This window comes from Rhodamnia argentea, chromosome 11 (assembly GCF_020921035.1).
Source record: "Rhodamnia argentea isolate NSW1041297 chromosome 11, ASM2092103v1, whole genome shotgun sequence".
NCBI classification, from domain to species: Eukaryota; Viridiplantae; Streptophyta; class Magnoliopsida; order Myrtales; family Myrtaceae; genus Rhodamnia; species Rhodamnia argentea.
This window is the reverse complement of record NC_063160.1, coordinates 16,781,489-16,803,313: the sequence shown is the minus strand read 5'-3', so window position 1 is coordinate 16,803,313 and position 21,825 is coordinate 16,781,489. Positions and strand designations below refer to the sequence as shown.

At 40.3% G+C, this 21,825-nt stretch overlaps 1 protein-coding gene across 1 annotated transcript; it reads left to right on the top strand.

The window, feature by feature from the left end:
• The first annotated feature begins 619 nt into the window (after positions 1-619).
• On the top strand, positions 620-2,503 carry LOC115731278 (AAA-ATPase ASD, mitochondrial-like). Its single transcript, XM_030661933.2, has 2 exons — positions 620-1,128; positions 1,210-2,503. Exons 1-2 carry the CDS (start codon positions 668-670, stop codon positions 2,228-2,230), a joined length of 1,482 nt encoding a protein of 493 aa, XP_030517793.2. The 5' UTR covers positions 620-667; the 3' UTR covers positions 2,231-2,503.
• The last annotated feature ends 19,322 nt before the right edge of the window (positions 2,504-21,825 follow it).

Sequence of the window (21,825 nt, the reverse complement as noted above, 5' to 3'; positions counted from 1 at the left end):
AATTTGGGGTAGACAGTTTACAAAACTCTAATAATGCAGTAATCTCTCTGAATCTCTACTTGTTTCTTGGGAGGCTCGATTCAAAGTTACCAAAGACCGACTCTTAAGTAGTAAGCCATAACTATCCAATGGCTCGAAGTGGCCTGGCAAGATATCGATTCAACCAAAGAGATAGAGAACGGACACCCCAAGAAGGTCGTGTGTAGTCTCCTCGGATACGAATCGCAGTGGGGTTGAGTCCAACCTCGCGATCGACATGACAGTGCCTCGTTGAGACCGGTCTCCTTTGTTTCAGCGAAGACTTTCGGCAGACATGGTCTGCCAGAAACATCATAGGAAGCATCCTCCCCCGCTTTGCGAGCATCCTGAGAAACAAATAACGACTAAGAGACAAACATGGTGACGGGGACCGACCGAACTTTTGAGTTTTACTATGAGCACCTGCCATTCCAACTGGGACCCATCTAACTTCACCAATAAGATTTGTGCTTTTCGGAGATTCCAGAACTGATTTCTCGATCAAAAAAGACCAGGAAAGCGTCGAGCATTTTGCCTCCTCCCCACGTTTCTCGTCGGCCGTGCAATTTTCAGGATAAAAACCCTCGAGTCCCACAAACGTACACGAACTACTTTGCGCTTGTGTGCTCCTAGTGACGGAGAGTTAAAGATGAAGATCGATGCGCCGGCCACGACGCCGAACTCGGGCGGAGCGGGCAACACGTTCGCCCACCTGGGTTCGATGATGGCGGGCGCCATGTTCGTGTGGGCGATCCTGCAGCAGTTCCTGCCGCACGACCTCCGGACCTACTTCGACAAGTACTCGCAGCGCTTCTTCCGCTACGTGTACCCCTACATCCAGATCACCTTCAACGAGTATGGCGGGGAGCGGTTCATGCGCAGCGAGGCCTACTCGGCCATCGAGAACTACCTCAGCTCGAGCTCCGCCACGCAGGCCAAGCGGCTCAAGGCCGACATGGTCAGGAACAACCAGTCCCTGGTGCTGAGCATGGACGACCACGAGGAGGTCTCCGACGAGTTCAACGGGGTTAAGCTCCGGTGGACTTCGGGCAAGAGAGGATCGAGGAGGCAGTCGGTGTCTTTCCACAGCGTCGGGGACGAAGAGAGCGGGTACTTGCTTGGGTATGCAATGTTGGGTGCGTCTCTGTTTGATCTCTCCTCTTAACAGGTTTGGTTGGCTACATCTTATAGGTTTTACAAGCTCATCTTCCACAAGAAGCACAGGGACCTCATCCTCGGGCCATACCTGAGCCACGTCCTGAAACAGGGCAAGGAGATCAGGTTCCAGAACCGGCAGCGGAAGCTCTACACGAACAACGGCTCGTACTGGAACCACGTCGTGTTCGAGCACCCGGCTACGTTCAACACCATCGCTATGCACCCCGACAAGAAGCAAGAGATCATCGACGACCTGATGACCTTCAGCCAGAGCGAGGACTTCTATGCGCGAATCGGGAGGGCCTGGAAGCGCGGGTACTTGCTGTTTGGCCCGCCGGGGACCGGCAAGTCCACGATGATCGCCGCGATGGCAAACCTCCTGAAGTACGACATCTACGACCTTGAGCTCACCGCGGTGAGGGACAACACGTCGCTGAGGAGGCTCCTGATTGAGACGTCAAGCAAGTCGATCATCGTGATCGAGGACATCGACTGCTCGCTGGACCTGACGGGTCAGAGGAAGAAGCAGGAGAAAGTGGAGGAGGGCAAGGATGGCGAGGTCAGGGACCCGGGGAAGCAGGCGGCCAAGGATCCAGACGGCGAGAAGCCTAGCAGGGTAACGCTCTCGGGGCTCCTGAACTTCATCGACGGCCTGTGGTCGTCGTGCGGCGGAGAGAGGCTGCTCGTCTTCACGACCAACCACATCGAGAAGCTGGACCCGGCGCTGATAAGGAAGGGCCGGATGGACAAGCACGTGGAGCTGTCGTATTGCAGGTCCGAGGCGTTCAAGGTCCTGGCCAAGAACTACTTGGGCATCGATGCCCACCACCTGTTCGACGATATTGGGAAGCTATTGAACGAGGTCGACCTGACGCCGGCCGACGTGGCCGAGCACCTGATGCCGAGGAGCCCTTCCCAGAATGCCGAGGTTTGCTTGGAGGGCCTGGTCGTGGCGCTCGAGAAGGCGAAGATGGAGGGCGAGTCGAAGGCAGAGGAAGCGAAGTTGAAGGGCGAAGAGAGCAGAGAGGAAGCGAAGGTGGAAGCAAAAGAATGAGTGCTTGTGCTTGGGTCGACCGAGAGAGCGAATAAACAAAATCAGAGGACGGAGCTGGTTTAGCAAGTATTGTTCTGATTTTTTTTTGCATTTCCTTCAAGTTCCACTTGCCCTTGCTTGCCCAAATAAAAAAAAAAGAAGGGCCAGTTTTAGCCAAGATTGCGAGCCTTAAGTTCTGGTTCGGAGGCTAGTGAGAACTTGATTTTTGTACTATGCCCCAATTGAAATGTTCAGAGAAGTTTTGGAAATGTCCAATGGAACGCCTTGCCTCAATATATGCATTATTGCATTCCTAAAAATTGACCCAATGTGGTGATTAGGGGACAAGACTAGGTAAGCATCTGTTTCTGCTCGACATCATTCGGGTATTTTTGGCTGGCGGACATCACTCAAGGTTCAGCAAGAGAATCGCGCCATAGAAATACATGTGTTTCAGATATCTTAGCGAATCTCTCTAAGGTTGGCCGGCCAAAAACGAAGAACATATCTCAGTTTAGCGAAGGAAGGAAGGAAATACGAGAGAGAGAGGAGAGGATTGGAAAGACTTGTCCTCTAGGCTAAATGAAACCAGCACGAGTCCCAAAAGAGTCCTCGAAGACAACAGCTGAGTAGTCTTTGATTTTGATTAAAATGAGAAGACGAACCTTGTCAACGGCCCTGGTCATGTTGGACATACAGTTCGTGGAAGACGGATATGGAGTGGGCTCTGGTGTAGCCTTTGGGCTCAATTGCGTGGACATCATCCTAATTCACTTCTCGGTAAACTTTCATGGACCCGAAGGAGGTCATTACTTGGGCTGGCTCCATTTTTGTTCCCTTTCTTTTTTTTTGTTGAGAAGTCATTTGCAATTTGCTAGATTTGGAAGGTGTGATTCTCGTAATATTATTACGATGTGAATGAGATTTTTCTGTCGACCAAAAAAAAAAAAAATAAAATAGATTGTCACATTGGAATTTGGTGCAGGAAGTAAAGATCCTGAGCTGGCTTAGAAATATGCCACTAAGCCAGAATTGTAACAAGGCACAATAGAAAAGAGAAGGAAGAGAAAAAGGTAAGTTCCCCGATTGTCATGGATGCATGAGTGGTAAGGCTATGCCATCATGTGGATCTTACTTTAAGGAATTTCACCAAGAATGATTTGGAACACAAACCATTTTGGATCAAGAAATTAATGACTTGCACTTCGATCCGAGCAGAAGAGGATCTCCACTCCATGAGCCAGATGGCCGGATCTATACGCTCGATCCCCCGACTTATCAGAAAACAAAAAGGACAAAAATTGCTTGTCTTAGGAATTACATGGGTCTCAAACAAATTAAACCACGAACAAAATATTTATGCCTATGGAACATACAACATTAATCTCCTTTCCTGGTTGACATACTTAGTTCAGTCTTACCTTCTACCAGAAAGGTCGGGCCAGCAACCCATTTGAACACAAACTGTCTTTCACAAGCACGGGTTCGTCCAAGGCATGCAGAGAAAATTACGCCCTTGTCTGTCAGACCGCCTTGACCTATTTGTGTCCGGAGTTTGTGCTGCAGTAAGATGGCACCATCTTGATCTCTTCCCATCCCGTAATTTTTCGTGAAGCACATCAATCATCCTCCCAGTGGAGCTTTAAGGTTGGCATCCCGCATCAGAATAAAACCCTTTTCGCTGCTTCCATTTCGCATATCAATGGTGTTTGACAATACAGTGTTCTGCGCGAAAATTGAAGCCGATCCCTAGATTCATCTGGAAACTAAAAGGCCAGGGATGAGTCTGCTGATCAACTTCTTCTGCTCGGTTCTTCCTTTGAATCAGATGGGGCCCGGGGTGCTTCAATGGGTTGTCAATTCGTTTGACTATGACGTATTAGGTCGATTAACAACAGGCTGTCCGAGACCAGAAAAAGTCGGAATGTCTTCTGTTCTGGAAGGGTTGTTGACCTCGTGTATTCAACATCGTATATTCAACCTAAGTGCATGGATTCTTCGTTCAGACACGAGACATCTCTGTCTCCGTTTCCCCCACCCCAACGGCCTTCCGTTCACATTGGTAGAGTCAATAGTCTTCGTTGACTCCGTCGCCACTTCCCTTTATTTTTAAATGCCATGATCTTTGGAAGGACTAGGAGTCTTTGAAATATCTAAAGAAATGATGCCGATCTTCTCAGTTTAAGGTTAAGCGTACAGTTGGGGCAAGATTAACTCTTAAAAAGATGAAAGGTCAGTCAGCCATATTAGTTATCTCCTATCACTGTATTAATTAAGTGCTTGGCTCCCCGAGTCAGTTCAAAGTTCAAAGTCCAAAGTTTTGCCAACCAGCTAGCATCCTCTTGTCTTTGCTCGAAGCGTGGTCCAGGCTGATCCATAGTAGGCATTACGCCACATCAATCCATGACATCGGCACCTCTCACTAGGTAAGATTTATTTGTGCATAATTTGATCTTAAACGAAGAGTCGAAACTCATAAAAACAAGAGATTTGTGAAAGACTTGTTACTAGATATCGGCAAGCCAAAAAGATAGAACCCCCGTGATCTTTTAAGAAAACTTTAATAGCATCGGTGTCTATGGCCTTTATAAATGCTGGTTATCAATTTTTCCTCGATGGCTGTGGCATGTTGTTAATATGGATGAGAGTAAGCTAACGAGTCACGACGCCAACAAGACTTTATAAAAGAGTGACAATTATGTGGAGATGTAACCCTTGTACTTGTCCAGTAAGGGTAAAGATGTATATTGTATGGGTCGCACGAGCAACACACCTCTTTATTATAGATGGGTTTATATAGTCTATGGTGAAGCGCAATCGAAGTAGTTACTGATGTGTCCAAGGTTAGTCCAATCGAATCTAAATAAAACTAGTTAAATCACAAATATTAATGGAAAGAAAACCTGCGATTTGATTTATGATTCAATGTTAGCACAGTATCTTAGCTCGTAACGATGGGAACATGAAAGCACTTTTAATATTGGGATGGAAGTTGCTAGAGAAGGAGAGAGTAGACTCAATAACGACATGACGTCATTCAATATAAACCTGAAAAACGTGACTTCTGTCGCACTGAGTCTTTTTTCCATCTGGAAATTCTGTTTATAAAAATGAAAAGTCATTGCACCAATTGCAGTGTAGGAAGACTAAAAAATTTCATTGACAAAAACCCAGATTATAGCTATAAATACATGCGCCGAGATGTGTGTTCTCCGGAGCACACGCATGATTGAAGAAGACGAAGAAAGAAAGAAAATGGAGTTTGAGGGGCTCCTGTCGCAGGAGAGATAGCGCCTGCAATGCATAAAAGCACGCGCCATCCTTCTGCGACAAGACCCCCTTCAACTCCTTCATCCATTCATTTTTCCCTCCATTTTTGCCCCTCAAATGTTCCATCACCCCGATTTTTTTTTTCTTCTACTTCTGTGGTTTAGTTAGTGATTAGCGTATAACAATGGAAGAGTTTCGAGTTGTTGTCGTTGTTGTTGGTTCGGTCGCCGTCTGTCTCCTTCAACGACTCGCTTTTTTCCACGGCGGCTCCTCATCTTGTTCCGTGCCGCGGCAATGCTACCGTCTCTCTGTAAGCACTCCTTTACCCCTTTGTTTCTTCATTTTCCTGTCTGTATTTCCCGCGTGAGATCTGTGTCTCGTCAGAACCACAACCGAAGCCAAAGCTCCAGATCTCTGTTCTTCACCTTTTGAGGAACTCGAATGCGAAAGGGATGATGATGTTAATTTGGCTTCTCGCCGTGCCGGGAGAAGAACTGTTTCGTTTACGGTATGCATGCCTAATTCTGAGGACAGGCGTTCAAAGAATCCAATCATTCGAGAGGGGCCAGGCGAGGAAGAAGAAGAAGATGCCCCACGTTAATCCATGGTCGTGCAGGAAATTATCAAAAAAGTTATAAAACCTTTCACACTTTTATTAATTCAGTTCTAAATCTTTTAAATTTGTAAATTCAATCCTAAATCTTTTCACTTTTTGCCGATTCGGTCATAATAGTCAGAAATTGCTAGCGTGGGCACCGACTTTCTTATGTGGTAAAAAGATTTAGGGCTGCATTGATAAACTTAAAATATTTAAGACCGAACTAGTAAAAGTATTAAAGGTTTAAGATTTCTTTAATCATTTTTCCTCGTCATGCTGACTATGAGACGGTATTGTTTGATTATCTTTTTCATTACGTAATAATAATTGATTAATATGCCGTCAACTACAATGTCAGTGTCTACGGCGACGTAAGAGAGAGATCACGTTGTGATTCCTCGTATTTTGTGGTGCAAAGGTTCTCTGCAGTTAAGCGTTGACCGTTATGTATTAATTTCCCATAAAACCTACATGGATCGGATGGCAGCTTTTCCTAATATTTATCTCATAATTTAATCCTTACGTGTCCTCCCGCACACGTCTCTTTTTTTACCCTATGTTCAAATCTTCCCATTTGTTCTTCGATGATTATTCTTTTCACACTAGCACTTTGCACGAAGACAAATGTATGCAGGCACCAGAATTTAAAACAGCTTTTCCTAGTTTCATTCACCCAGGATATTTTGTCTATTAATTTACTGAGCACGTGTTCCTCGTACGCACAAAACTTTTTCTATTCTAATCTTCCATTTGGTTCTTCAACGTGTTATTCTAGTTTCCTTTCACACTAGCACTTTGCACATAACAAAGATAAATTCAACACTAGATTGCGAGAGTTGCATTGCATTTCTCACTTCTCGAGCAAAGACGATTCGACAGTTGGCATCTGCCGTGTGTATTTTAAAGTAATTCTTATAGATTTTTCTGTGAAATCTGTATATTTCTGTCATTAATTAGATTCCGCAGAGTCCGGAGAGTCCGACGCGCAGTGGAAGTGTAAAATGGATTTCGATCGGAGATGGCTGTTTCTGGCCCGTGCACGACCAAGGAGGCGCCATCTTGCTTACTTGGAGAAGCATTTTGAATATTCAAGTGTGCAAATGTTGGGGGTGTGAAAACATTGCCTTATTAAGGCTTTAATATAATTGTTTGACCTATGTAGAATGAGTTCATAATATATGTCTAGTGTTGGAAAGGCAGGCACCCCTTTGAGGTGTCTAAACATTAATTCTCTTTCGGTAGACGAAGTTTGCATGATTGAACAAGTTAATTATTGCTTTGATGTGTACACATTAGACTCCGTCAAAAGAAGAAAACGGACATTGGAACTGCGACCATATCTTCTTCCGTTTCTAGTTAGAGCAAATCGTTCCTCTCGTTAGACAGTAACAAATATTAAAAATAAATATAAGTGGTGTCCACCGATATAGCCTATTGGTTAAATACTTCCGCCAACCATGAAAATACATTCATCCTAAGGGTTATATTTATTCTCTCCATTTCAGGAAAAATTGTCCAAAAAGATCTAAGCCTTTTTAATTTTACCAATTGAATCATAAACCTTTCTTAAGTTTTGTCAATTGAATCATAAACATTTTTTCGTTGGTTTGCACGAATTCAATCGGCAGAATGTGAAAAGGTTTTAAGATTCGACCGACAAAGTTAAAAGGTTCATGACCGAATTGGCGAAACTTCGATGGACTCGGGACTTTTTGGGATAATTTCTCCCGACTTGCATGTGAAGGATATCATCCGCACGTGATTTCGGGGTCGTTGTCGTGTGTCAAACTAAGCCGCTTCTGCGAAATTCGCAAAGCGAGATCATACACACCGTGCACACATTTCCTCCGTCAGTTAGCACGAGGTTGCTTCCTCTTTGGTTGTCTCTTGCGCATCGACTAAGGGACATATCTCAACTTAAGTCTTCCGATTGACCGACTTAGTATTCTCCCTGAACTTCTAAGTCTTCGATCCACCTACGTTGCAATTCCGTGATGGATGCCACGGATTTTATGAGGAAGGCATCAAGAAATCAAGAGACTAACTAACATGGTGATAGTAAATGTGAACATGAACCCAATAAAAAAAAGTAACGTGGAATAATTTCAAGCAACGTGCTGCCTCTACTGTTTATGGGTCACATGGAATGGCAAATTTGAGATAAATAGAAATCTACTCGTAGGATGACATGGTATCAATGAGTTGCTTAAGAATTGAAAACGGGGCGTTTCATCTAAAAGACTATGCTTCGAATTGGCAACCCTTTATTAACGAGAAGGAGCTTATGAAAGGTAACTTCAGGGAAATTCCTTATCTTTTTTTTTTGAAATTTTTTTGAGTTTTTACCAAAATTTTGATTTTATGAATTTTTATGAAAATTCCCCTCTATTGACAGGAAGCTTGAGGAAACTTTCCTAATCAACTTTTGTTATTAACCAAACACATATACGACGATCAATTTTTCACACACATGACAAAAGAAATACGGCAAAAATGGGCAAAGGACTCAACCTTCACCTGCAAAGACGTACCCTTGTAAGCTTCACTTGATTAAAAGTAATTATAAGCCTAGTAGATGTACCCAAATTAGACAAATTATAGTGAAGTGCTAGTGATTAAACAGTACAACCTACACAACATGCGTGATTTACTTTTCTTCGCAGCCAAATTACGAGTCCATTAAGAACCTAATGCGACTGTATAACCATGATACCTATGAGATAAGCGTGCACGAAAAAACATTACTTGAACTTGATCAATAAAGCCAATAAGCACGCGGTCCTACTGGTAATGGGATTGGGAGAGACGGTAGTATAATAGGTGCATGATTCAACTCCCGCCCTCTGCCAAGAGCAGAGCAAAAATCAAATATAAGAGAGATAGAGATAGGATAGACAAAAAAATAAAAAACTTGATCAATGAAGACCAACATGATCATAGTCAATTGAATGAGCCCCACAATGAGACCCGCATGATCAATGGACATGATGATATTGGTTTAGATAGATTAATTCTATGTAATAACTTCTCGTCTACGTATCAGGTGTTTTTACTAGCAACACAATTACTACTATTCTCTATCATGATCGTTCTCTACTTCTACCTTTATGTAATTGGCTGTAACCCAAAATAAATAAGTCGGTTGTTCTCGTCGATCCTTTCAACAAAAGACATGGATCAAATGAAGAAACATCGTACCAACTGTAATGCCCATTCAAACCCTTGTCGAGCACAGCGATTAAGTTTCTAGTCAATCTTCCCCAGCAAAGACCGCCTAAAGATCATTGTAACTTCGCCCGTAATTTACAAAGAGAGAGAGAGAGAGAGAGAGTTCTGTGGACTATAAATATGAATAGAGAGAGTCAAGGAGACACCATCGAAGAGAGATGTTTACTTCAAGGTTGAAGGAATCTTTTTGCAAGGAGAGTCTTTTCGAGGTCAGCGAAAATTAGTCGAAAAGATTACATTATAATTTCACCCAAAAATTTAGAATTAAATTGATAAAATTAATAAATGTCGGTATGTGTCGCGACGCAAGAGGCAGATTAGGTATCATTTCCTCGTGGTGGACAGGTTCTCTCCAGCTATAGGCCTGTCAAAGCTCTCTCTGTAAACCTTTTGCAGCAAGTGTGGACACGGGACTCAGTATATAAAATATTTCTTCCTAATTTTCCTGTACATAGGAGGATCACCACTAATTTTGCTGGGCACGTGTCCTCCTTATTCATAATTTTTTATGTTCTAAGGGACCCCTTTTGTTCTCCAATGAGCATTCTGTTCACACTAGCGCTCTCGATCCGAGATGGCTGTTTCTGGACCATGCAATACCGAGGACGGGAAGCGAGAAACATTTTCGAATATTCAAGTGAAAGTCAAAGGAATGATTCGAGTCGCTGGCTGGATACCCTTGAAGAGCAGGGGTGCCAAAACCTCGTTTCATTGTAAGGTTTAAACACAATTGTTGGAACTAGGAGAGATTGTCCGAAAAACTCATAAATCTATTGCACTTTTATCAAATCAGTCATAATCCTTTTAATTCTATCAATTAAATCCTAAATTTTTTCACGTTTTTACCAATTGAACCTATCTAAAAATTGTTGACTTGGCACAATCGGCACGTGAAATTTTTTTATAATATTTTAATGTTTTTTTGAATTATTTATTTATTCGTTCTTTTTTTTTCTATTATTTTCTTCTGTTTTCCCTCTTTACTATTTTTCTTTTCTTCTTTTTTTCCTTTTCGTTTTTTAGGGCGGCCCTTGCCAGCCAAACTCGGGCATTCTTCGCCTGAGACCGACAAGGTCGCCGACCATCGATGAGTCCTAGCGATAGCTAGCAAAGTGAAAAGGAAAAAAGAGAAAAAGTAAAGAAGGAAAACATAAGGAAAGAAAAAAATACCTAAATAAATAATTCAGAAAATTATTAAAAATTATTCACTTCAACACTAATCATGCCACATAGGACGATTGGTATCCATGTCAGTGATTTCCAACCAAATTGTCCGAATGAACTCAATTGGCAAAACGTAAAAAAATTTTAGTACTCAACTGGAAAAATTAAAAATTTAAGATTTAATTAACAAAAGTACAATAGATTTAAGACCTTTTAGATAGTTTTCCTATCTGAACTATGTAGTATGAATTTGTACAATCTCTAGCGATGACAAGGCACGCACCCTTTTTGTGGGGGAAAATTGTCAAAAAGTTTCTAAACCTTTCGCACTTTTGCCAATTTAGTCATAAACCTTTTAAGTTTGTTAATTCGGTCCTAAAACTTTTCATATTTTTCCAATTCAATCATATTAGTCAGAATCTCTAATGTGGACGCTAGCCTTTTTACTTGACACTATCGGCATTGATGTGGATAAAATTTAATATTTTTTGAATTTTTATAAATTTTAACTTTAATTTTAAAAAAAAATCTTTTGAGACCAACTAGTTGTTGAGGACCAGCGACCACCGCTGGCTCCTAGGTGAGAGCTAGCAAGGGCCGGCGACTATAAACGTATTCACGTCGTTGATAATTCGAATAGATTCATAAGCAAGACCTACTGATACGTTTTAAGTTTAAAATTGTTAGATAGGGGTCCTTTCCTATTCCTTTTGTGTCCTAGTGTTAAAACCCAAAAATACTTGTTGTTTTCCTGATGCTTTCTCATGTTTTTTTAATTATTTATAAAACCCTCTTTTAAAAGTATTTTAATAATATTTTCCGCGATGTTAGTCTTAATCTATGAGTAGGACTTGCTTGGACACCAATCTATGCATCGACAATGTGCAAATTATCTATAAAGAAAAGAAAAAATATAATCAAAAAATTATTCAAAATTGTCCATGTCAACGTCGGTGACACGTAGAACGCCCGACGCTCACATCAACAATTTCCTATCAATTGGACCGAATTGAAAGAAGGTAAAAAGATTTAGGACTGAGTCGATAAATTTAAAATGTTTAGAACTGAATTTGTAAAAGTGCGAAAGATTGAGGACTTTTTTGATAATTTTTTTTGCCTTTTGAGGTGTCTAAACATGGTTTTGGTATGGAAAAGCAGGAGTAGTTTTTGCTTTTTTAAGCCCTTTTCCCCTTCTCTTTCGGTAGACAAATTTTGCATGATTGCACAAATTAATTATTGCTTTGATGTGTACACACTGGACCACGTCAAAAAAGGAAATGGGCATTCCACTTTGATGGCCCATATCCATCGGATTAGTCACAGAGCGGGCGTCAGATACTATGGCCATAGACATCACTCACATATAAATCAAACTAAAAATCTCTCTGTCTCTCTCTCAACTTGAGACTTCTTCTACCCATGAAGGACGTAAAACACAGTGTCCATAATTAATTTCTTTCTTTTCTGTTCTTATGCTAAATAATTGCTCGGAGAAAAAACAAACAAGCAATGCCCATTATTAATTCACAAGTAATGGATATTATCCCCATGTGTTTTTGAGTCATTAGTTAAATAAAAAATTGAAAATACAATCGAAATTCGTAACATGTAATTATTACCTAATTGCTTTAGAGCATACATCTAACATGCCTAGATTTGGCAAGGAGAATGGCCTAAGGATTGGGGAATAAAACTATAGAAAAAAAAATAGAAATTCAAAAAATTATCAAAATATTGTTGAAAAATGTCCATATCAATGCCGGCCAACCAAATGGAATGAATTGGCAAAAAATAGTTTATGACTGAATTGGTATAATTGCAATAGATTTAGGATTTTTTTTTTATAATTCTCCCGATAAACATAGGTGGTGCCCATTATTATAACACATCAATTTGAGACTTCTTCTACCCACGAAGGAAGTAAAACACGGTTATAAAATAATTCACAAGCACTAGATATTATTCGAATGTTCTTTTGGGTCATTTAGCCTTCCGATTGACTGGTTTAAAGTATTCCTCCAGAACTTCCAAGTCTTTGATCCAGCTACGTTGCAATTGCGTGATGGATGTCATTGAATTTACAAGGAAGGCGTCGATAAACTTAAAAGGTTAATATACAGTAAATGTCAACATGAACCCAAAAATAAAAAGTAACGTGGAATAATTTGAAGCACCGTCCCGACTCTACTGCTTTCCAGTTACATGGTATTGAAAAGTTGAGACAACTACAAATCTACTCGTACATATTATTAATGAGTTACTAAAGGATTGAAAATGGGGGCATTTCACCTGCAAATCTACGGAAATTCCCATCTGTTGACGGGTAACTTCAGGAAACTTTCCTAATCACCTTTATTCATCGACCCTCTCATTCTACCACATATGCCGTAACCAATTTTTCTAAAGTCTTGTCATACCTTTGTCCATGTCGGATGAAAGGAAGAATGTCTGGTTCCATCGAATCCAAGAGGACAACACTTCAGCGCTTTCTCCGAAATGCCACAGGAAACAAAAGACAAACGAAATTATATGCAAGCACCGAAAGATAGCACATGGACTTGGTAAAATGTACATCAGCATTATCATAGTTATTGAATGTATAGGCCCCATAGTGAGGCCCGTACGATGAATCATTATAATGATAATGATGTACACAGATGAAGTCTAACTTATCAGCCAATGCATTTAGCGCTTTTATTAGCGATATAATTACTATTTTTCTTTATCATTATACCGATATTTCTCTACTTTTACCTCTTTTCGGTTTGGTTGTAATTTTAGTGAGACTCCACTAATGAATGTGCTGGTGGTGCAAGTCCATCCTTCCTTTCGACAAACTCGTGGATCAAAATGCCATAGTAAACAAAAGACAAACGAAATTATATACAAGCACCGAAAGATATCACATGGACTTGGTAAAATGTACATCAGCATGATCATAGTCATTGAATGTATAGGCCCCATAGTGAGGCCCATACGATGAATCGTTATAATGATAATGATGTACACAGACGAAGTCTAACTTAACGGCCAATGCATTTGGCGCTTTTTTTAGCGATATAATTACTATTTTTCTTTATCATTATACCGATATTTCTGTACTTTTGCCTCTTTTCGGTTTGGTTGTAATTTTAGTGAGACCCCACTAATGAATGTGCTGGTGGTGCAAGTCCATCCTTCCTTTCGGCAGAGTCATGGGTCGAATTAAGAAACTTGGCACGTACTCTAACACCAATTCAAACCCCTTGCCGAACACGGTGATTGAATCTTTAGTTCCCAATCAAAGACCGTCTCAAAGATCAATGTAACTTCCCCTGTAATTTACATATATAGAGAGAGAGAGAGAGAGAGAGAGAGAGAGCTGAGGACTATAAATATGAAGAGAGAGGGTTAAGGAGAGACCATTGAAGAGCTAAACTCGAATTGAGGTTGGGGAGTCTTGTCGCAAGGGGAGACGGCACATGCATGCCTTTTGGTATTACAAGTCATGGTGTGGCAAGTGCCGTCTGTTCTTGCGACAAGATGCCCTACTACCTCTCTCTCCCTCTCTCTCCATAATCACATCCTTATTTGTGCTTATCGTGGCTCCTAACTCCTACTCTCAATTGTCACTAGTACTCTTGCGAAAATTTGATTCATATATTCCTATTAATTCCTTCTTGTCTAAATCACTCAAATACCAATTCAACGAGTGTCGTCAGTTTTTACGGTTCCTTCCGTGTCTGCAGTCCTAATACTGATTTCCTTTTCTTGGTTCTTATGTCAGGTGGTGATGAAGGGATAGTGAGACTCGAAACTCGATGCCTCCCATCAAGGAAGTGATTGCACGTTTGGGACGAGAGATCAACAAATGACGGCGTCCCCTACTTAGTTTAAGCTATTAGGAGCAACGCCATCTAATCTTTGGCGGACCTAGCGGTGGAAAGCATAGAAAAAATTTTACAAGGAAAAGGTTAATTGTGCCTTTCTTTCTTTCTTTTTTCATTTGCTACCATGTATTTCCCTTGCGAAGCGAATATTCTGTTTCAAAAGTGTTCATGTTTACTCTCTCTCTCTCTTATATATATATAGTTTATTTCAATTATGATGTCACATGGCCACATATAAAACTTCAGTCACGATGATGGTGATACAAAAGCCTTTCGCCCCTTGTGTTACAGGCATGGGGATGGGGCGTTTTGTACTCAATCCATAGGGATTAATCGAGCCATAAAGTTTAAATGCTCCGAATTTTTCAAAAAGTGAACAAATCGAAAAAAGTTCGAGTTTTAGAGTAGCAACAAATTTCGAATATCAATAACCGTATTGAACGGTGCTTCTTCAAACAGGCGGCTTGTCTCTAAGAAATTCATTACCCACTATGTACAGCCAATCCATACAGATGGAGAATAAACATGTCTATCTACAAATTATGTCATCAGACTACAGCCGAATTCTCGTCGGCGGTGAAGTTGGGGGTGATCGACGATGGAAATTTCAGGAGCCAAATACGATACAAATCAAACTTGTAAGGGCAAAAGGAAATTAGGTGTGAATCGGCATGGAAAAAGAAGAAACCCAGAAAGAGAAATTCGGGGCACTCATCACCTACATAACCATGATGAACATATCTCTTCTCAAAAGCTCATTGGTAACCTATTCTTACTTCCGACACAAAAATATAAAAAAAAAACAAAAACTTGTTCTTTCTTACCGTCTCGCGGGTAAATAGAGGTGTCCATGCGGCATGTATCTATTGGGAGAAAGTGAGAGGAAGTGTGCGACCACAAATAAATATTAAATAATTAAGAGATGTACAACAATGGAGCGAATTTACGAGATTTGACAGTTTGCTTACATTCTCAAGTCAATGAGTCGTGTCCTTAGTTGTTCCGTGAGAGTAGGATCACTGCCAATTGTTCTAAATGTTTTTAGGCTTAATTGTTCAAAAAGCTTAAACTATTAGATGAATAAGTAATTTAATGTTTAAATATTCTACCATGATCAAGAGCATTTACATGAGAGAATTAAGAAAAAGCTGTCTCACCAAACAAGAACACACACCCTCTCTCTCTCTCTCTCAAAAAGAGGTTCAACAACATTAGGTGGGCTTTTAGTCAAAAAGTAAATGGTTCAATTTTGATTAAAAATTTGCCACCAATTGGCTAAACCAAATGAAAGCACGCCCCATCAAGCTCTACAACCATTTCGATTTTTGGCAATTTGTGTCCACGTCGAATTGAGACCAATTTAAGATATATTACATGGATTTTATTCCTGTATTTTTTTTTTATATTGCTCGCTCGCTCACACGTCTCCATCCCCCGACCTCATTGAGAAGGTGGGAAATCGAACTCCCAACCCTCTCCATTCGCAAGTGGGAAAAGTTGCCACTAGAGCAACATCCAGTGATTTATTTCATGTCATGATTGACTAGTCAATAAAGGGGAATCAAATTCCCCAGTCCCCACCTCCCCTTTCCATCGAGGGAGATTTTTCTTTCATAAATCAGTTTGATTTTTTTAAGAAACAGTTTTCCGGCCTCTTTCCATAATTGGTGACACGGTGTTTGATCGGTTCCAGTTTCGTAGCCGTCTTCAGTGGTCCGCACACATTAATTCCACCATTTGTCGTCCCTTTTTTTTGGGGGGAACTAAGCAAGATTCTCCCTTCTTGTGGGGGAGACAAACTAAAGTGATTTGCTAGAGTTGCATCGTTCATTAAATGACCAGCGCAAAAAAGGATGATGTCTTTTAAGGTAGCTAAATTAATGGCCGAGCTGGAATCATGTGTGTTTCCTCTCTGTCTTCCACTTGGATTTACATTAAAATCAAATATCTCTTGCAAAAAAAAAAAATAATAATAATCTTTTTTGTTTCGTCGGTAAATATTGGCCCACCTTAACCTAAATCCACCTAAATCCCGGCTCCATCACTGTGTGGCATCGAGTACGATCAGATTTATAGCACACGCGAATAGTGTTAATTGATGATTACATCACGTCATCACTGTCACGTGATATAACCATCACCGTAAGATAGTTTTCCCATCCAAATGGTAAATCAAACTCAAAAGCACGCGATTTTGGGTCATTGTCGGGTGTTAACTTAAGATGCTTCCACGAAATTAGTGAAAAGGAGGGCTATAACCTTGGCCACATTTTCCGTGAATCACACAATGTTGCTTCCCCTTTGACTTTCTCTAGCACATCCACCAATTAACATTTACGCCATTGGGTGGTTTAAAATTCAAGAGGAACTGCCATGTCTTTGATCCACCTACGACGCAATTGCGTGATGGGTGCCATAGAATTACGAGGAAGGAGTCAGGAAATTGAAAGGTAAATGTTTTAGGTGGAAGATAGTGTGCGTGGAGTAATCTTAAATGTCGATATGAACCCTTTAACTATCGGAGTTTATGAAGACATGAACCCTTTAACTATAATAGTTTATGAAGACATTAATCGATCACTAAATGATCCACAACACGGTTCTAGCGAAGATAATTGCTAATTTCCCAACTTATTCATACTAGTAAATCTAGGTTAAGCTTGAATACATGTCCTAAGTAGAACTTTAAGAATTGTACGTAGACCCAAAAAAATTATAATCTCATGTATTTTTACGAAGGTTGCCATAAGTTAAGGGAACTTCCGAATCAACGTTTCTTTATTTATTAGCCCTCTCAACCAAGCACATAGGCCATGATCAAAATTTCTATACTCTTGCAGCATACCTTTGTCTATGTCTATGTTGGAATAGTTGAAGAATGTTTGGTCACACTGAATTGAACGGGACAACTGGTCAACAGTCCTCCGGAATGCCACGAAAAAGAGAAAAACAGCAACGAAAACGAGCGAAGGATCCAGCAGCATAACACTAACGTTGTCTGTCATGATCTTTCTCTACTTTTGACCATTTTTTCGTACCGATTGTAACCCAATTGATTGGGAAGCGGGTTGTGCAAGTCGGTCCACCCAACAAAGACGTGAATCAAATCAAGAAACTTCGTAAGAAAACTATGATGGCCACTCAAACCCTTGTTTGAACCCGGGGATTAAGTTTCTAGTCAATCTTCCCTCAGCAAACACCGTCTAAAGATCAAATGCAACTGCCCCAGAAATTTACAGAGAGAGAGAGAGAGAGAGATAGAGAGAGAGTTTTGTGGACTATAAGTATGAAGAGAGAGGGTTAAAGAGAGACCATTGAATACTTTTGAGGTTGGGGAGTCTTGTCGCAAGGAGAGACGGCACATGCATGCCTTTTGGTATTCGATCGATAAAGTTTTCTAAGTCACGGTGTGCAAGGGCCGTCTTTTCTTGCAACTAGATGCCCTACTACCTCTCTCTCCATAAACCCTAGTCACATCCTTGTTTTGTGCTTGTGGTGGCTCCAAAGTCATTCTCTGGATTATGAGCATTTGATCCGTATAATCCTATTAGATCTTTTTCTTACCAATTCAATGAGTGTGATGACTTCTCGTGGTTCCCTCTATGTCTATATTCGTATAATAATTGGCTTTTCCTGTTTCATATGCCAGGTGGAGATAAAGGACTAGCGAGACTCGAAACTCGGCGAATCATCTATATATAGCCCAAAGAGTTGATTGAGTGGTTGAACTCTTAGTTGGCTTGGAATACAAGATCAACAAATGACGGTGTTAGTGTTGGGATATGGTTCATACTCTCTTACGACAGAAAAGCACGTGGATCCCGATCCACGTTGAGTTGGTGGGGGTCTCAAAGGGGCATCAATAGCTACTACGGTACATGCTCTTTTTTTATTTGTAATTGAGTGGTGTAACAAGAGGTGCGATGAGCTAATTATAGTGGAATCCTCTGTTAAACGTAGCCCTAGTTTAAGGGTGAACCAAAATAAAACCTCGTGTCTCTATTTTTTCTTTCTCGCTCGTTTTACTTCGTTGTGATTGTGCACTAATCCTAACAGTTAGGGGCCATGCCAGCAATCCATCGGCGGAGGACAAAAACATAGAGATCTTTTACAAAAAGAATTTATTGTGCCTTTTTTTTGTGTCAAATGGCTTTTAATACAATGTTTATCCTTGAGAAGTGAATACTCCATTTCAAAAAAAGAAAATCTATGTGAATCTTTATGTTACACCAATTGATACTTTTAGTGTCAATATTGCTCTGTTCTAGTTTAGTACATTTACCAAATTCTCATTGGCGGTGAAGTTAGGGGTAATCTAAGATGGAGATTTCAGGAACCAAATTCTATGCAAATCAAAATTATAAGGGCAACCTTACCAAAAAAAAAAATTATAAGGGCAACATTAAATCAGGTGTAAATGCTATTTATTCTCTCTTAAATATATGGAATGCACATTGTACAATAGTTAATTACCAATTACCACATTTGACGTTGCCCGAAAAGATGAAACTCTGTAGATGAAGTCAAGTTCAACAAACATACCCTTTGGTAAATGAAGACATCAATGCGCAGTGGATCTACCGGGAGAAAGCGGTGTGTGATCACATATGAACTAAAATAATTGATTACTATACAGATAATAAAAAAAAAAGAACGGAAACGAAACCAATTTACGTGATTCAACAGTTTCCCTTTGCATATGAGCCCAAAACCACAATTGCTGTGATAACCACAAGGGAACAAACGAGAAGGAGCGGAATCGTTTCTCAAGTATTTTCCAGAACAAGAAAACCCTAAACAGTCTCACCAAGAGCAAAAACTCTCTCTCTCTCTCTCTCCCTGAAAAAAAGGTTCAACAAGAACTCGTACCGGTTTCGGTCAGTGATTTTCTGCGTAATTGGCACAAGGTCGCTTCATCTTTGCTTTACTCTCGCACATTGACTAAGAAACAAGTATTCCATTTAGCCTTCTGATAGACTGGTTTAAACTTTAAAGTATTTCTTCTGAACTTTCAAGTCTTTGATCCACCTACATTGCAATTGCGTGATGGATGCCATAGAATTCCAAGGAAGGCATCAGGAAATTTACCAATTTAATGTTTTAGGTAGAAGATAGTGTGTATATTTTTATATGGTAATACTAAATGAGATCATGAACCCCTAATTATCAAAGTTTTTGAAGACATTAATTTTGATCCATCACACGAATCCACAGAAGATAAATGCTAATTTTCCAAACATTTTCTTACTTGCAAATCTAGGTTAATCTCAAATGCAAGTGCTAATAAGAACTTAAGAAGTGCATATGCACTGAAACAATTACATTTTCATAAATTGTTACGAAAATCCATGTCCATTGACTGGTAACTTTCAGGGAACTTCCTAATCAACTTTTTCTCTTAGCCCTCTCGACCAAAACACATATACTATGGTCGATGTTCTGTGCTCTTTGTAGTATACCTTCGTCCATGTTGGATAATAGGAAGAATAGTTGGTTCCATCGAAACGAATGGGACAACCCGTCAAAGCTTCCCGAAAATGTCTCGCAAAAAAGAAAAAAAAAAAAAAAAAAAAAAAAGGCAGCAAAAACAAGTAAAGAAGTCAGCAACATGATTACTACTTTTCTCTATGATGATCTTTCTCTAGTTTTACCCTTTTTTGACTGATTGTAACCGGATTAGTTAATAGGGTGGTTGTGCAAGTCGATCCTTTCAGCACAAGGCATGGATCTAATCAAGAAACTTCTTACCGACTGTGATGCCCTTTCAAACCCTTGTTCAACACGGTGATTAAAGTGTCTAGTGAATCTTCCCCAACAAAGACCGTCCGAAGATTGACGTAACTTCCCCTGTAATTTACGGACAAGACCAACGCATTGGGGGGGTGGGGTGGGGGAGAGAGAGAGAGAGTTGTGGTCTATAAAGATGAAGAAAGGAGGTTAAGGAGAGACCATTGAAGAGCGAAACTCAAATTGAGGTTGGGGGAGTCCTGTCGCAAGGAGAGACGGCACATGCGTGCCTTTGGGTATTACATTGTGTGCAAGTGCCGTCTCTTCCTGCGACAAGATGCCCTACTACCTCTCTCTCTCTCCTCCATAGTCACATCCTTACTTGTGCTTGTGGTGGCTCCTAAGTCTTCCTCTCCATTATCACTAGTGTTCTTGTGAGCATTTGATTCCTTTAACCATTTCTTATATCTGTTCTATTCCGACCCACTTGAATACTAGATCGATGAGTGTGGTGACTTCTCGCGGTTCCCTTTATGTCTATAAGTCATATACTATTTGCCTTTTCTTGTTTCTTATGCTAGGTAGCGATGAAGGACTTGTGGGACTTGAAAACCCGGTGGATCCTGTAGCTGAAGCAGTTAGTAGAGTGATTCAACGCTAAATCGAGATGCGAGATTAGGAAATGTCAGCATCCCTGTTGCCCAGTTTAAGCTATGAGGGTCCACACCAGCCACTTACCAGCGAATCTAGGAGGTCAAAAGCACAAAGACATTTTACAAGAAAATTTTAATTGTGCCGTGTGTGTGTGTGTGTGTGTTTTTTCTGTTAATGCTATGTATATATTCCCTTAAGAAGTGAATACTCCATTTCAAAGAGGATTTATGTGAATCTTTTTTTAGACCAATTGGTACGTGTATGTTAATATTGCTTTCTTCTAGTTAAGTATATGTTTAGTCCTCTAGGTTTTGCCGTTTGTGCATCCTCAACCTCTAAATTTTCTTTTGTGCAGTCTAACTTTTTTTTTTTCATTCAATCAAGTCCTTTCTTCATCTACAATTATTAACGCCAACGAATCGCTGACGTGATGCAATGTGGGTAATATGTATAGGTAATATGATTGCCAATCGAACCAACTCACTAGGTAGATTTGGTTCTGGTGACCTTGTTGTATTGGATGGCAACCCAATTTATGCTGTTAAGAATAAGAGATAATAATGAAAAGCCTTATATCATTCACGTAGACGGGGCAATTTGCATGTGTACATGGTAATTAGTCGAGCTGTAAGGTGCAAATACTCCTATTATATATATATAAAAAAATTCTCACTGCTCAAAGCCCGCTAATCACACAAGAACACATGAGAAGAGGAGGAAGTGTTTGTCACGCACATTTCGATAAGGAGGAAACCCTAATCACCCCAACCAAGAACAAGAACTCTCTAGGTAACAGTATTGTGATGTGCGCATGACAGGGAATTGTAGCGACATTTTGCATCACTTTAACGGCGATATTTAAATATTCGAATAGTCTCCATCATATATAGGTTGAACTCATATGAGGACTTAAAATGCAAATGAGGGATATAGAATTATTTAAATTTAGGACCTCATGTTTTAGAACCATGTATTATTTTATGTTACCGTCAACTATTAGATGAATGTGGGGTTTCATATATAATATTCTACCATTCATAAGTTAAGAGAAGGAATTCGGTGTCATATGTTTGACGAGATCATTTTAAGTGCAGTAATGAAAAATT